Source organism: Myotis lucifugus, unplaced genomic scaffold, assembly GCF_000147115.1.
Source record: "Myotis lucifugus unplaced genomic scaffold, Myoluc2.0 scaffold_58, whole genome shotgun sequence".
Classification (NCBI taxonomy): domain Eukaryota; kingdom Metazoa; phylum Chordata; class Mammalia; order Chiroptera; family Vespertilionidae; genus Myotis; species Myotis lucifugus.
Genome location: NW_005871106.1, coordinates 6,070,005 through 6,087,822, shown reverse-complemented (window position 1 = coordinate 6,087,822; position 17,818 = coordinate 6,070,005). Strand labels below are relative to the sequence as shown.

Below are 17,818 nucleotides of genomic sequence, written 5' to 3'. Positions count from 1 at the left end.
GAGCATACAGGGCAGACTGCAGAGACAGGGTACCTACTGTATCATGAACCTTCTCCCCTGTGGGCAGCAAGTTTTCTGCACACAGTAGGCACTGCATCCAATAAGGTTTTGCTGAATTGAATTGTGATTGGCAGGGATAGGGCATTACCCTCATTAGCAGCTTAGCCAAGATTACTTTTTTCCCTAAAGTAGACTCTTTCCTCACATGTGACATTTCTAGAAACAGAATAATAATAATAATAATAATAATAATAATAATAATACAATAAAGAGAAGAAATCTGTTTGAAGTGGGGCTAGAGGGCCTATGCCTCCTTCTCTGCTCAACCCCATCTTACCCTCTCTTTCTTTTGGGTCCCTGGCTTGCAGTTAGCAAACCAGTTCCTTAACCATGTTCCATGTTCTACAGTTTGCTTAATGACAAATTCTCATTAGGTGAGAGCGTTTACAATATAATCATGAGAGACTGTGATAGATTATGAGCATAATGACAACTAACATTTATTAAGTACTGATGAGCCAGGCATTATTCTGGACACTTTATATGAATTAACTCATCTCATCCCCATAAACCTAAGGAGATAGACACTATCAACACCTCCAATTTACAGGTTAGGAAACCGAAGCACAGAGAGCTAAGCAACTGGTCTGGGACCACCCACCTGCTGAGTGTTAGAAATAGGGTTTCATAGATATACTGGGGACCAATAATAAAAAACAATGGGGAATCCAATAAGTTAACAAAAACAATAGACTGGTCATCTTTGAATTAAAATAAGTCGATTTACCAGTTTTCTTCTGAGAAGATTGAGAAGTTGCATTGACTGCAAGGTTGATATGACCTAAGTAAGGTTGCTAAAAGAAGTTAACATCCCCTGAAACTACGTTCATTGAATAATGGAATAACCGCAAGTCTCCCCTTCAGCCTGGTCACAGTCTAGAGCAGGGTGGGGAAACTTTTTTCTGCCAAGGGTTATTTGGATAGTCATAACATCATCTGTGGGCCATACAAAATTATTAACTTAAAATTAGCTACTATATTTGGTCAAGCATTTAATTAACTCACCCCTAATGCCTTGGCAGGGCCAGACCAAATGATTTTGGGGGCTTTATACGGCCCTTGGGATGGATATTCCCACCCCTGGATTAGTGTGAGGATCAATTTGTTAACTCATATAAGGTGCATAGAATAGCACCCCCACATGGTAAGTTTCAATAATGATGAGCTATTTTGCAGCTACCATTTGAAGCTTAGAAATACAGGACACATCTCTTAAGGTATTCGCAAGCTGTCCACTTTGCTAATAGTAGTAGTGGTTCTCGATGAATTCCTGGGTTCCTTGTAAGTGTTTCAAAGAATTCAGCGAACACTGGAAAGAACTGTAAAAAAAAGCCCCTCATACACACCAATGTCTTAAATGCCATGTTGCAATTTGTGGGGAACCACCAATGGGTTAATTTGTGCTGCTGTTTCTGACTTTTCCTTAGACTTCTTATCACATCTCTACATATGTATATTTTCCTCCCCTCTACATTTTATTATGAAAAAGTTCAAACATGCAACACATTCGAAATCATTTTATAGTGAACGCTTGAATACCCACCATCTAGATTCTGCCATTACCATTTTACTATATTTAAAACCCCCCACATATCTATCCATGTATCTATCTTATTTTTGATGCATTTCAAGGAAATTGTAGACACTGGTATACTTCCTTCTACATATTTCAGCTTGCAGATCTTTATCTAGACGTCAATATTTGTTTATAGTTTTTTAAAATGTAAAATTTAGATCCAAATACACACAAATCGTAAGTGTACATTTGCTGAGTTTTGACACCTGCGTGTATCTGTGTAACCCAAACTGTCAAGATACTATGCACATATTTCGTCTTCTTGCAGATGTGCTGTCTGGAAGGAAGGTTGTAGCAGAGCACTGGCCACGGTTTAGATGGCGCAGCATCTGTCCCCAGTATAATCGGGAAGGGAGGTCCCTGAAGGCACAGAGGATGCAGCATGCTGCTTCACCAAAGGCCATCCCCAGCTCTCACCACACAGTACCTGTCATATCATCAAAGGTGAAAATGTGACACATTTCCACACTAGACAGTATTGTGTCTTTAAAAATGTAAGCATCTTTCAGACTTCACATTTATGTTAGCTACTGTAAGAAGTTGTTAGAGGCTATTAATTCAGCTTGGAAGAAAATTTCTTACAGTCTCCTTTTCACATTTCTGTATAATTTAACTTAAAATGGTTCCTGTGATTATAGGGCAAACAAAGAAAACAAACAAGCAAACCAGTTTTTGCTACCATTTGCTACTACTCATCTACATAAGCCAGAATATTTCCATACACCCAACCCCAGCAGGAAAAAACTGGATGTTGAGCCTACTGCAAAACTCAACTGTCACCTATGAATATTGAAATTCAATGTCATTTTATTCAAAATGGCTACACAGAACTTATAATAAGTACATGTGATTGATGTGAACACCTATAACATTTAATTCTAAAAAAATACTACTTTGGTATGATATATTTATTCTAAGAAAATATCACTTTGACTTGGGATTTGATGTAGACTGCATTTAGTCCTGTGGCTACAAACTTTGGAAACTGGCCCTAGTTTTTAAACTGGGCCCTACGGAGCCTGGTGTGTCTTGGGGCCAACTGAGGGGCCACAGAGGAGTCCGGGAGGGGCTAAGGGCCACTAGTTGGGCTTCTCACCACCACTGACCCCTCCTCACTATTGTTATTTGACACAGAATACTGTTTGACAAAGGGTCTCACTTCTAAGAAATAAGTGGAAAAATATAGCTCTAAGGTATAAAAATATTATTATTATTATTATTATTATTATTATTTTACCATGTATAGTTCAAGGGCCTGATTTTCACAGCCTTCAAAATGAACCTAACAATACCCAGTGAATGGGCAACAGCATCAGAAACTAGTGCGAGGGGCAAGGACTTAGAGCCCCAGCTAGTCCCAGGGTCCTGTCTTCTGTAGGAAGTCTGAGGATTCAATGAGGTGTCCCATAGGAAACCACTGGGATTTTCCACTCAAGGGAGTAGTTTTCTGAAAGATTTAAATAATCCACGTACACAGTGTGAGATAATAGAAAATATATATCTATCTGCCCCTGTCTCCTGGCACAGAGCTCCTGAAACCCTTGTAACCTCCAAAGTTATAAGAGCACTAGAAGCATCTTTTGTTCTACTGTTTGGCCTTTGACTGCAGTTCCTGACACAGAGCTCCTAAGTCCTTTGGAATGTCCTGAATAATAGAGGTCTTGTTTGTTCTGGTCAGGTGACTCTGGGTGGGCTCCTAGAGCCATCCAGGGCTGGTCACCAAAAGGACCAAGCCATGATTCCAGGCCCACCCCCAGTCTCCAGGTAGGAGAGAGGGGGGTGGAAATGGACGTAGTGAGGGATCATGTTTACATGACAAAGTGTCCATAAAAATTCCAACAGTACAGGGTTTGGAGAGCTTCCAGGTTGGTGAACGCACACATGCACCTGAAGGCTAATACACCCCAGCTCCTGGGCTCCAGACCCCCCATCCCCAGGCCTCCCCTATGTATCTCTTCTTCTGGCTGTTCATCTGTATCCTTTAATAAACTGGCAGACATAAGCAAGTGTTTTTCTGAGTTCTGTGAGCTGTTCTAGTAACTAATCAAACTCAAAGGGGAGGAGATCATGGGAACCTCTGATCTGTAGCCAAGTTGAACAGAAGCTGTGGGTAACCTGGGGACCTACTATGTGCAAGTGGCCTCTGAAGTGGGGCAACCAGATGGGACTGAGCCCTTAACCTCTGGGTCTGACCTTGTCTCCAGTAGATAGTGTCAGAATTGAGTTAAATTGCAGGACAACCAACTGGTGTCACAGAGAATTGCATGGTGGGGGAAAAATCCCCCCTCGCATCTGGAGTTAGAGTGCTATGAGCATGGCAGTCCTGGGAGAGTAAAGGAGAGACACACAGGAGGACAAGTGCAGGTTTCCTACTCACATAGAAACATTGGTGCTAAGCAAACCCTCTTAGAAATTCCTTCCGAGGACGAGGGTTTACAAACGAGCATAGGAGACACAGATAACCAGGGGCTGACCGACTTACACTGAGATAGCTGGTCTACCTACTTTGTCCTGCCACTAAGTTTATTCTTCATATCTATAAAAAGTATACGGCACTGCCCATAAACAGGAACATTTCCAACTCCACATATCGAGAAAATAAAACAGAAAATAAAGGTCAAACGAGAGTTCAGAAGAACGTGTATGTGTACCCAGACAGTTGATTATATATTTAATGAATTCAACAGTACATGGTAGTTTCTCTAATTTTAAAATGACCTGCAAAAAATAAAAGTCAACTTTGAAGTTCAAATTTCATTTTTGCTAATAATTTCCAGATTATCCTGAAAGCTTAGATTCAAGGACTTGAGAGCCATGAGCTCCAAGTCAGTACTAGAGAGAGGTTACACGTAGTTGCCAGGACTCCTGACCGATCGCAAAGGCAAACAGGAGACGGAGCAGAAAATCACGTTACCTTTCTCACTGCTCTTTTCTTTTTTCTAGGACATTCTCTGCCTTTGAGAATATTCTAAAAGCAATTATTCAAATGGATGTACCCCTAGAGAGGCTCTTAGCATGTACGTAAACACATTGGTGCAAAACATAAGAACCTATACTCTCAGCTGCAGAGCTTCAGGTTACATTAAGCAAAGTCTGATTTTATAAACCTGCTCTTAAGATCCAATTTTCTCTCTCCCAAAATAGCTGTTTCCATGGCTACATAATCATTTATTATTAGGACTTAGAGGAAATGCATTTTGGGGGATAATGCAGTAGAGATTGTTTTTAAGGTTTCCAGTGGAAAGTGGGGAACTGTGTATCAAATATAATCTCTGGTCATTTGCACAGCTTGCTTGATGCTTCAAATGCACCCATTTTTACCAAAAGTACAATACGTACTGAAAGCTTGGTTATAGTAACTGTTCCACACGCCTCTAGCCATGTCAGTCCTGGTGTGGGAGACTGCAGTCCAGCTGCCCTGGCCTTAACACAGCCTCTGGTCAGGGCCATGCAAATGGCCATTGACTGGGCCAGTGTGATGGGGTGGGGAACAAGGCTAGATGGGAACAGGCTGCCTGGCTGCTAACAAAACTGATCTCCTCTGCTTCCTCTGGGATCAGCAGCAAGGGATGAGAAGAGCAAACAGGAAAAGTGAAGTCAAAACACTTAGCCAGCAGGAACAGAAAAGCAGCTCCCTATAGTACCGCAGACTCACTAGTGGCTTCTGGGAGACTCAAAGCAAATTTCCCTTTCTCTGAAGCTTCCTGAGCAAGTGTCCACTCCTTGCATGCCAAATAGCACAACATAGGTCTTCATGGCCTTTTCATCTGCATAGCATAGACACTTCATCACCGGGGAGCTCCCACTCCCACGTGCATGTGTCTGCAGGCTTGGAGAGCGGCAAGTGTCTGGCTGGTTGAGGATGAAGAAGCAGGCCCTATCAATGCATGCTTAGGCTTTCATCTATAGATGACAAGAGGACCCCTGTTTCCACGAGGAGACTGCCCTGCTGGCCAGGCTTGACCAGTGTTCCCATTACTTTTCCTGCTCTGCTTCTTCCTTCCCTGTTATCTTTCTTTTTTCAGATTGAGATATAACTCACATAATACAATTTCACATAACATAACAATCACCATTTTGAAGTATACAATTCAGTGGTCTTTAGTAAATTCACAAGTTTGTGCAAACATCACTACTATCCAATTCCAGAACATTCTCCATTATCCCTAAAAGAAACCCTGTACTGTTAGTAGTCACTCTCAGTGATCCCACCCTCAAACCCCTGGCAACCACTAATCTACTTTCTCTTTTTTTTAAGATATGTTTTTATTGATTTCAATGAAGAGACGGGAAGGGAGAGGGAGAGAAAGACAGAAACATCAATGATAAGAGAAAAACATTGATCGGCTGCCTTCTGTACACCCCCTACTGGGGACTGAGCCCGCAACCTGGGCATGTGCCCTCACTGGGAATCCAACTGTCACCTCCTGGCTCATAGTTTGATGCTCAACCACTGAGCGCTCCCCTTAGATATCATGTTGGCGTCTCAAACTTAACTTTTTCCATCTCCATAAATGGCTCCATGCCCCACCGCTTTATCATCCTTTACCCCTGCCCCCTTTCCACTGCCGCCCCCACCCAATCTACCTCCTACCTCTGTCCCTTCAGCACTCAAGGCCCAAGGCTCACCTCTATGGCCACCACCTGACCCAAGGAACCCTATTCAGGTCTCTGCCTCCTTTTGTTAATTCTCCGTACAGCAGCCAGAGTGACCCTGAGAACCTCATTCATGGAGCTGCTGGGTACTCCTTGCATTTGGAAGATCCAAGTTCCTTGGCAAGCACTTGGAAGGGTCTGGCCACAGCGACCCCTCTCAGCTGTTTATGACCACCCTTCCATCACCTATCTGCTCCCAGACTGGCTTCCTGTCAGTGCCTGGGACACACCCAGTGCCTCCTCCTTAGGCCCTGCCATTGGCCCCTCTCAGTGCCTGTCACATGGTGATGGTGCCCGAACTCCTAAGGATGAGAAAGGGCTGCTGGTGGCCACACAACTGCTTTCTCCTTGAAATCTGTATTTACAGCATAGTTCCATTAGCTGGTTCCAAATACTGTGAATTCTCAGATTTTATGCTTATGGAATCCTTCAACATGTATGGATTTTTAAAGTTTACAGACTAAAAATATAAAAGTGCTGATTTCTTGCTGCCCAAAGAGTCATATAAAACGATTAGTTTAACACAGTTTTTGTTATCAAACTAGCAAACATATCTAGAACTTCTTGATTAACATTTTCCTGGGGGACCATTACTCTCTAATAGTCATAGAATGAATCTAAAATACCAAGGAATTCCAGGGAAAAGCAATCAGCCAGCCTCGGCACCAGAGTCTTTTCCTTATTTCTATTTCTCTTCATTACATTTCTCACCAAATATTTACTTATCATTGATTTCATCTACTCTCAGGGTCCTAATTCACTTCTGTGTATCACTTTTTGGGGTCCCTGCTACAAAATTAAACTATAATAATGAATATCCCATTACATTATAATTTACACTATGTCTGTAACCCTATAGAAGTCAACATAAATAGAACTGAAAACAATGGTCAGGATAAAAATAATACCACATGCTTCTGATTCTTCCCCAGAACACTGATTCCTACTGGATTTCAATTTCCCATCTCCTACATGTACCTCATTTTGAAAGCTGATTTCTGTAGTGAGACGTTAATATTTGTCCCTAGCATTCGAGAGACGCCAGTGACCCTGGGAGGGCAGCACCCCTGTGGTGCAATCCTAGCCTCGAAGAGGCCTGGGCCTGACTAGGCAGACTTACTATTGTGCACAGTCGATCAGTTGGTATTCGTTTGACCTCTCGAAGCACGCCTTCACGCCTTCATCATCCCAAAGTTTCTTCACATGATCAAAGAACTCCTAAAATTTGAAAAAGTTACAAATGAGAGAATGCATGTGTTATATAATCCTTCAAAAAGTTAGAAGTAAAAAGAAACTGCTCCCCAATGTTTGCAGGTAGCACATGAATTATTTTCCTTGTGGAAGTCTACTTGACACACGGGAAAATGCCCAGATCTTGAGTTCTGTGTGATGAAAAATGGATGCATGTGTGTCATCATCATGCAAATTAACCTGTCAAACAACCTTATCATTCCAGGAAGTTCTCCAAAATAAAAATTGCAAGTCAAAAGTTAATGACATTCATTAACCAGAAATACACTTAGCTAATAATTTTAAAGTTCTTAGTATTCAATAACTTTACTAGTGGCACTGCCACTTTAGTAATGAGAACACATGCCTATTATAAGTTCTGCTACTTAAGAAAAAGATTTAAAATCACACTTTTTGGGGATAGTAATTTATTGCTTTTTTTGCATTAAAAAAACAAAACTATGAGTTAATTGTGAACTGTGATTGTTGGTTCACTCAAATCTGTGTGGACACAAGTGCTCAATTACATCCACTGTGATAGCAGCATCCTTTGACACACTTTCCTTATCGCAAAGTAAAAGGTGGCTTTAGGAATTCATGTTGCTGAATTTACCCAAAGTAACTTAATACTGTCATGGAAGCAAATGGCTATATATTAGTTGCTAAATATAAGTTTTCATTAAAACACTTTGTTAGAATATTGACATCTCTTTCACACCAGTCTTTTGCCCCTCACGGCAACCACCCAAGTTCACAGTATAGTTATCAAAGTTGACTTCCTCTCATTGTGTTCACAACTGACTCTGGCTGCTCAAAAATTTCCTTCTGCATAAATGGACTGAAGTTGCCCTTCATGATCTGCTGGAGTTTGCACAGCCCTTCCAGGGCGATCCCCTGCCGTTCATTTAATTCAATGGGTAGAAAGACGGCCACCCACCACCTCGGCTACATCATCATCTTCAAGAAAGATGACACGACTGGTGTGTTCTATGACAGCACTTGCATCAGAAGCAAAGTAATACCCCACCGCCTTTTCTTCAACAGGGAAAAGGCAAGTTGTGCTGTCCACACTGGAGAGACTGCAGCTTCCTTTCTCATCTTTGCCTGTTCTGTTGAGTACTGGAATTTGATGAGCAGAGAGTTTATGTTCACTTCGTACACCAACCAACAGAGGGCTATCTCATCTCCTGCCAAGTGCTTGGCCAGGAAAATGAACACCTTTAAATACAAGTGCAAAAGCACCTTCCAATTGTTGGATAACTCTCTCCACCAAGGTAGTAAAACTGGTATCTCCCCTTTCCCGGTTGTCATACACGTATTTAAGGAGCTTGGCAATTGTCTTTGTATCTGTTTCAGCTTCAACGTCATAGCCTTTGCTTTCCAAAAAAACGGTTTCAAGTCTTTGTAGTTGGTGACGATTCCATTGCAAATAACAAGAAGTTCATTATTTTACCAGAGCGCTGGGGATGGCCATTGAGAGGACTGGGCTCACCATGTGCCGCCCAACGGGTATGAGCTATTCCAAGGTGCACATCGAATTCTATATCCAAATCCATAGCCTGTTTGTGAACTTCGTCACCCAGTGCTGTTGCTTTCCTTTCTTCTTAATGAGCTGGCTTTTGCAGGCATTGGCTTCCCAATCTTTGTCACTGCCTTCATCAGCTCCCACACTAGCAGAATCTTATCTGTACTCCAATATCCGAAGGCCTTTGATTAGGGCCTCCAAGATTTCTCCTCTTGTGTGAGGGACATGGTAGTTTAAGTAAGCAGGAGGCACGATCCTAAAGGCAAGTGGTGAGTGTCTGGCAAGGCCGGGAGTGCATGCAAACCTTTGGGGCTATCGGAGGGCTTAGGGGATAATTATTTATTCATTCACCAGTTGATGGACATTTGGGTTATTTCTAGGTTTTTTTCTTTTAATTCGTTAGAAACTACTTTTAAAAAATATGTATTTTTACTGATTTCAGAGAGGAAAGGAGAGGGAAAGAGAGATAGAAACATCAATGATGAGAAAGAATCATGATCAGCAGCCTCCTGCACGCTCCCTACTGGGGATTGATACCTGATGGGAATGAAACTGTGACCTCTTGGTTCATAGGTTGACACTCAACCTAGCTGGGAGGGTTATTTCTAGTTTTTGACTGTTATGAATAGTGCCGCTAGGAATATTTGTGCAACAGTCTTTGTATGGACTTTTATTTATTTCTCTTGGGTTTATACCTAGGAGTGGAATTGCTGGGTAAATGGTAAGTGAATGTTTAACTTTAAAAAACTGCTAAATTGTTTTCCAAATTGGCTATTCTATTTCACATGGTCAAGAGCAATGTCTAGGGGCTCTAATTTTTCTACATCCTCACCAATACTTGGTTTTTATCAGTCTTCTTAATTTTAATTACTCTAGTGGGTGTGTAGTGACATCTAATTATGGTTTCAGATCTGCATTTCTCTAATGAGGTTGGATATCTTTTCATGTAATTGTTGGCTGCTTGCATATCTTCTTTTGAAGTGTCTGTTCAAATATTTTGCCCATTTAAAAAATTGGGTTGTATGTCTTGTTAGTTTCAATTGTTTTTAAAAAAGTTAAATTACAGTTGACATTCACTATTATTTTATATTAGTTTCATAGTGGTTAAATATTTATATAATTTACTAAGTGATACTCCGGATAAGTCTAGTACCCACCTGACACCATACATAGTTATTACAATATTATTGACTATATTCCCTATGCTGTACTTTACATCTCCATTGAATTTTATTCTTTTATAAGAATGAGAGACTTAAAAAATTGTTTGATTCAATTCCTTTGTCAACTATAGGTCTTTGAAATATTTTCTCCCAAACTGTAGCTTGCATTTTAATTTTCTTAAGCATTTTTTTGTTGAGCAAAGTTTTTAATTTTGCTGATGTCCAATTAACCAATTTTTTCCTTTTAGCATTTATGCTTTTTTATGTTTTCTAAAAAATGTTTGCTTAACCCAAAGGCAAAAATATTCCTTAAAGTTTTCTTCTAAAAGTTTTATAGTACTTACATTTAGGTCTAAGATCCATTTGAGTTAATTTTGGGGGCTGGTATGAGAAAAAGGTCAAGTTTTACCTTTTTCCATAAAGATATGCAACTTCCTCAGCACATTTATTGAAAAGACTATTCTTTCTCCATTGAGTTACCTTAATACTGTTGTTGAAACTGACCATACACATGTGGGTCTGTTCCTGGACTCTTAATTCTGTCCCACTGATCTATGTTTATCCCTATGCCATACTGTCTTGATTATTAAAACTTGGTAGTATTTTTTTAATTAAATTTTTCAATTGATTTCAGAGAGGAAGGGAGAGGGAGAGAGAGATAGAAATATCAAGAGAGAATCATTGACTGGCTTCCTCTTGCACACCCCACACTGGGCATCGAGCCCGCAACCTGGGCATATGCCCTGACTGATACTTGATAAGTGACCCCCTGGTTTATAGATCAATACTCAACCATTGAGCTATGCTAGCCAGGTGGTAGTAAGTCTTAAAATTAGTAATGTTAAGTCCTCCAACTCTGTTCTTTTACAACATCATTTTGGCTGTTTTAGGTCTTTTGAATTTCCACATACATTTTAGGATTAGCCTGTCAATTTCTATTTAAAAAGGCTGCTGGTGTTTTGATTGAAATTGCCCATTTAAAAAATTTATAGATCAGTTTGGGGAGACTTGCCATCTTAAATGAGTTTTCTAATTCATTAACATGACACATCTAGTTATTTATGTCTTATTTAAATTCTCTCAATAATGTTTTGCCATTTTTAGTGTTAGGTATTTCACATAACTTGTTACATTTTTTTTCTAAGTAGCTTTTTTTGGATGTTATTTTAAATGTACATGTTTTTTAAATGTCATTTTTGGATTTTTTTCATTGTTAGTATATAGAAATACAGTTGATTTCTGCAGTTGAACTTGTGTCCTGCAACCTATTTCATCTCACTTATGAGTTCCAGTAGCTTTCAATTCCTTCCAGTGTAGCCGTGTATAGAAACAGTTACTGACATAGCTCTGGCCTCTCTCTGCTTCTCTCCCCGAAGCCCGCCCCACAAGGCCAGGGCAGGATCAGAATTCCCTGTAGTTTCAAAGGCAGGAGGATTGAGCCAAGGGACCTTCCCTGCCACCATGGCAAGGTTTCATGGTTTTTGTTGCGCTTACACTTTTCTTAAAGGTACAATAAGATTTATCTAGAGATTCTATCTTTTGTTTCTAAATTATAATCTCACGAAACAACTGGGATAAGTATTAAGTTTTAGTAATCAGATCCATCATGACCCAGAGCAGAGAATTAAGTAAATCTCCTCTATAGTGATGGGAACATAATTTTCCTTAAGTACTATTTTTCAAAATAAATTACTGTCTTAGCTTTTGCTTTCCCCCTCCACAATACGCCCACTCTTACACCGAAGATTCTTGCTGTAAAAGTCTAATTCCCTGAGGAAACTGTGCCCTTGGAGCATGCCAAAGACACTCCCCAGAGAAACTGATTTGTGTGGGAACAGAAACAAATAATTAGGTATTTTCATTAGGGATTCAAGGAATCACGACTTTAGCCTTTGCTTCCAGACAAGGCTCTGTCAAGTCATCTGACACAAATTCTCCTTGGAACATCAAGCTGGAGTTACGTAACACTTCACGGTGTTTTTCCTGGTCTTCTTAGTCACTCTGTCTTGCTTTATGTGCTGAGAGGTAAAATGGAGAGAGGAGCCCCTCTTTTTGGGAAGAAGTTTAGATGGAAAGCAAATGTCTTTAGAAGTGAGTTTGTTCTAGTCCCACTGACAATGACATATTTCTTTTGGAAAATTTTAGCGAAAAACATAATAAAGGTGTCTAAGAGGAGTCATACAACAGTATGTACGGTTTGGGCATGGGTGCTGGTATTTGAGTGCCTGGGCTCGGACCCGAGCTGGGGAAACCTGACTGCCGAGCTTCCCTTTTCTCCTTGCTCCACGGGGTGTAACTTCTTCCAGGCAGAGGCTGGCTGAGACTCATCAGTACTTGGTGGACGGGGAGAGGAGCACGTGTGAGGGGTAAGGGACGGAAGGACACAAAGAAAGGGTGGCTGGAAAGACAAAACAAGCAGGATGGGGTTGACATCAGGGAGGGCAAGCTCAGATTCAAGATGGTCAAGTCTGCGGTGACCAACAGTGTGATGTGCTGGTAGTGGTGGCGGTGGGGGAGGGTCTAGGGGCATCCTTCAGCTTTGGACCCGACTCAGTAGTTTTGGTACAACTGTGGCAAGGCCTGCAGGATGCCAACAGGCCAAGAGAGAAACACATGGTGAGGAAACAGAAGTCATGTGTAGGCTTGAGAACCAAGTTCTAGAAACATCTACAGAACACCTGGCGGCATAAGGCATTATGCTCGGTGCTGGGTATAGGAGAGAGGACGCAGGGTTTCTGAACCTGAGGACAGGGATGTGCTCCAGTCAGGCAGGTGGCGGTGTGGCTGTGCAAAGAACCCACAACTCGGACAGGCACGGAGGGACGCCGCTGTCAGTGGTTGACTTTTAGCAGCGTGCTTCCGGTTCCTGGACTTGCCCTGGCCTTTCAGACCTTTCCAGAAAGGCCCCCAAGCTCATGTGACTTGTCTAGACATACTCTTAACAGCTGGTGAGGGAGTGAAGCTGGCTGAATAAAATGCAGCAGATGACTATAAAAAAGGGAAGAGAGGCGCATAATACTTATATGTTTGCTACAACTTAAAAAAAAATCGCCTTGACAGCCATGTGCTATAAACTGAGCCTCCAAATCCTTTGCCCAGGGAGAGGGTGCCAAAGACTGTCACTGGGGCCGACAGCTCACCCCTTCAAGGCAGCTGGGAGGAGTGGGGGATGTGGAGGAGGGACAGGGAGAAGCCAGGAGTGATGATGGGGGGTGCAGGCCCACCATCCCTGTCGTATTAATGAACAGCTACACATATGGCCAGAACCTTAAAATTAGCTGATGATGTCCTCATGGGGATGGACATCGTGTGGGGTTTTGCTCTGTGAACTTGTAGCCCCACATTCTGCGTCACCAGATGGGCAAGAGCCTTTTCCAGAGAGTAACAAACAGCTACAGAGGCATGAGGTGATCAAATCTCCATGTAGATATAAAATAAAAGGCTGCAAAGGCAACCACTGAGTTCCTTAGCATTTCTGCAGCAGCCCTGAGTCTGGCAACAGGCAACTGACATAAAAGGGAGAGGAAATTGTCCAAAAGCCCCCAAACACTTGGCAGTTTCATACTTATGTGTTTGTATGAGATAATCTTTAAGGTTTCTCCCAGTTCTGAGACTCTCCAATTTTAAGTTTTATATCTTCTCTTTCTTTTCATTTTGTATGTAATGATTTAACAGAGATATAATTCATATGCCGTACAACTCGCCCATTTAAAGTGCACAGTTCAGTGGTGTTTAGCCTATTCGTGGAGTTGTGCACTCATCACACAATCACGTTGAGAACATCAGCCTCAGAGGAAACCCCACACCATCGGCAGTCCCTGCTCATCCTGCCCTCCCTCAGCCTCTGGCAACCACGAATCACTTTCTGGCTCTGCCTACTCTGGACATTTCACATAAATGAAGTCATATAATACCTGGCCTCTGTGTCTGGCTTCTTTCACTCAGCATGCTTACCCAGGCATCATTTGACGGACATGGGGTTGTTTGTACCGTTTGGTTATTGTAAACAGAGCTGCTATGAACATTTGTGTATGAGTTTTTGTGTGACATATGTTTTAGTTCTCTGGGCATATGCTAGGAATGGGCCTCCTTCATTTCCCAAGAGAAATGTCTGGAACTGTTTTATAAGAGTTGGAATTTCTGATTCAACATGCTTAATTCATTTCAACATTCAATAACTTTATTAAATACCTAGTTATTTATCCTAATGGACGGATCGTGTGGCAGATGGTTCATCTTATCTAGCTTTTGAATGCATTTCAGATTTAAATTTGAACACAGGTAGACCTGACATTCTTGGAATTCCAGACAAGTAAGAAAGCCTCAAAGACAACCTCGCGGCCTAACACCTCCTCCCCACCCACCCACCCACCCCCTTGCTCTTCTGCTCAAGCAAGAGACAACGGCCCTCTCCTGAGCTCACATCAGGCCGCCTGCGCTGGAACAAGAGATATGTATGAAAAGGCAGAGCTTATAGTGGCCAAGTGAATGTTTGGAAAAAGGTGTCTGGGGTGGTGGGAGTGGTTATTCCTTCCACACTTTCCACAGTGGACTCAATCAAAGCAAGGGGCCTCATTCATTGATTCACTCGCAAATACTGAGGGCGGGAGTGGGTAAGACTTGTGAGGGGGCAGTTAAAAAACTGGTTCTAGGACCCCTGTGGATAGCAAATCTGCAGATGCTCAAGTCCCTTATATAGCCTAAGCATATACTACTCTTATGTATTTAAATCATCTTTAGGTTACTTATACTACCTAACACAATGTGAATGCTAAGTAAATAGTTATACAGTGGGGCCTTGACTTACGAGTGTCCCGACTAACGAGTTTTTCGAGATACGAGCTGTCTCTCGAACGATTTTTTGCTTTGAGTTGCGAGCTAAAATTCGGGTTACAAGCCAGCTTCAGATACCCCACCGCTAGTTGGCGCAGCGAACGTCACAGTGAATGCCACAACATCAGCCCAGCATCATGTGTCTCACTCGTTCACTTTATGATTTGACATACGAGTAATTTGAGTTACGAGCTCCGTCACGGAACGAATTAAACTCGTAAGTCAAGGCCCCACTGTACTCTATTGTTTAGGGAATAATGACAAGAAAAACAAGTCTGTGCATGTCCAGTACAGATTCAACCTGACCACTGTAGGCCAAACTACATAGTACACATCAGCAACAATGAAATATTTTTTTCTATTTTTTATTCCTGGTTGGTTGAATCTGCAGGTAAGGAACCTATGGATATAGAGGGTCGACTGGACTAGTGATTCTCAAATTGATGTCTCCAACTCAGAACTCTCTCCTAAATTCTGGATTTGGATATCCAATTGCCTGCCTAACATGAATTCTAACAGGCAACTGCAACTTAGGAAGTCCAAAATGAAACTCCTAATTTTCTCCCTAAAACTAGCTCTACGTGGTCTTCTCCAGTCAATGGCAACACCACCACTCAGTTACTCAGCCGCAAAATCCTGGAGTCATCTTTGACCCCCCCCTTTCTCTCACACCCACCATGTGATCCATGAAGTCCTCTTGGCTGTACTTTCAGAGCACACCCAGATTTTGACCATGTTGAAGCCATCATCTAGGACTGGCAGTTGCTGCCACAGATGCCCAACTGGCCTCTGTTTCCACCTTTCATACCACAGTCTATTCAACTCGGGAGCCAGTAAATCTTTGAAAACTGAGTCAGATCACATTACAACTGGGCTCAGAACAATCCAGTGCTAACCACCACGTGTCCATTGATGGACGAGTGGATAAACAAGATATGGTACCTATATCCACACAAGGGATTATTATTCATCCCTAAGAAAGAAAGAAATTCTGATACATGCTGCTGTATGGATGCACCTTGAAGCCATTATACTCTGTGAAATAAGTCAGCCACAGAAGGACAAATACTGCATGACTTCACTTATATGAGGGACCTAGAGTAGTCAGGTCCACAGAGACAGAGAAAGTAGAATGATGGTGGCTAGGGGCTGGGGGGAGGAGGAATGGGGAGTTAGTGTTTAATGGATACAGAGTTCCAGTTTGGGATGATGAAAAATGTACTGAAGATGGACAACATGAATGCACTTAAGGCCACAGAATTATGCACCTAAAAATAGTTAAGAAGTTAAGTTTTATGTTATGCATATTGTACCACAATAAATAAGAGTTTCTTAGGAAAACAGCAATCCAATGCTTCCCATCTCAGAGTAAAATCCAAAGTCCCCCATTACCTGCCTCCCTGACACCCCCCCAAACCTCTCCCTGTCTTTGCCTGGCTCGCACTACTGCGGACACGCTGCCTGGGTGTCCCTGCAACATGGTCTCTTGGGGCACTGCTCCTGCTCCTGCTTCTGCCTGGCCACTCCTTCAGGTCTCTGCCCAAATGCCCATGTTATCCTTGACAACCATATAGAAAATAGTAATGCCAACTGCCACCCTTCGGTCCCTATTCCCCTTTATGCTTTTCACCCTCTCCCCCAGTCATCAATAAGTGGTATCCTTACCCATGCAGTGATAAGGTTGTGATCTTATTTGCCCCACAGAATATAAGCTCCGAGAGGGGCTTTGTCTCTTCTGTCTGCTGCTGTGTGCACAGCATCTAGAATTACACCTGGCAGGTAAACATTCAATGGCTAGCTATTTTTGGATTGGACGGATTCTGTGAATGGATGGGAAGTTATTGGGGGTTTTGATCAAGAGAATCCCAGGGCTCTGCTTTAGGAACGTGAATGTGGGTCAGGGACATAAGCCATTAACGCAGGGAGACCAGTCTGCAGGACACTGTGACGAGACGTGTTTTGAAGAGATGACAAATTAAATTTAGAGAAGCTGGGTGACTGGTGGGATGATCAGAGGCATGTCTGGGAGGGAGTTACAGATGGAGGACTGGAATTCAGTTCAGAGTTGAAATGAGACTGGGTACATTTTGGGAAGAATGGATAGGAGGCTGCTGATGAAAGTCACAGTACTGAATGAACTTGCCAAGGGTGAGAGGTAGTGAGAAAAGCGAAGAATGGCAAGGATGGGACCAGACAGAATAACTATATTGGGGGGATTAGAGGGTTGGAAGAAGAAGAGTGAGGAGAAGAAAAATGTACAGTGAGTGAAAATCCAGTACATGTGGGGGCAGGGGCAGCGGAGGTGGAATTCAGCCATATCATCGAGGTACAAGTAGAATCCACGAGAAACAAGGATAGAAAACATCCTTCAAACCAGTTTAGTTATTCCAATAAGAACTAAAAGCAACTTCTGGGGGCTACCCATACATAAAGAAACCCCATACACAGAATGGTTTCAGTTCTTACGCTCTCAATCTTTTAGGGCCAAATAATACAATCAGTGGGCAGCAACAGGATTTTAGGGGGAAGCCCATAAGAAGCATGATTTTTATTTATCAGTTTTTTGCTAACTTGACTTTAAATAATCAAGAAAATGAAATTTTCTTGGCAACTGACCTATTAAGAGGGAATAAATCAAGGGATCTGACAGATTACAGGAAGAAGAAATACTTTTCTTGTAATCTTTAGCCACAACCCAACTTTCTTCCTACCACAAGAAAAGTGTTCCTAAATTTTCAGGGAAACAGGTGACAAGTTCGTATTTGAAAAACCTTT

General features: G+C 42.0%; 1 protein-coding gene across 1 annotated transcript in view; it reads right to left on the bottom strand.

Annotated features, from left to right (window-relative positions):
- Positions 1 to 17,818, bottom strand: part of GNAL (G protein subunit alpha L) — a 73,141-nt gene that overhangs the window by 18,244 nt on the left and 37,079 nt on the right. The window contains exon 5 of the mRNA XM_023754260.1: positions 7,413 to 7,510. Coding sequence (XP_023610028.1) covers positions 7,413 to 7,510 — 98 coding nt within the window. The remainder of the gene's footprint in view (positions 1 to 7,412; positions 7,511 to 17,818) is intronic.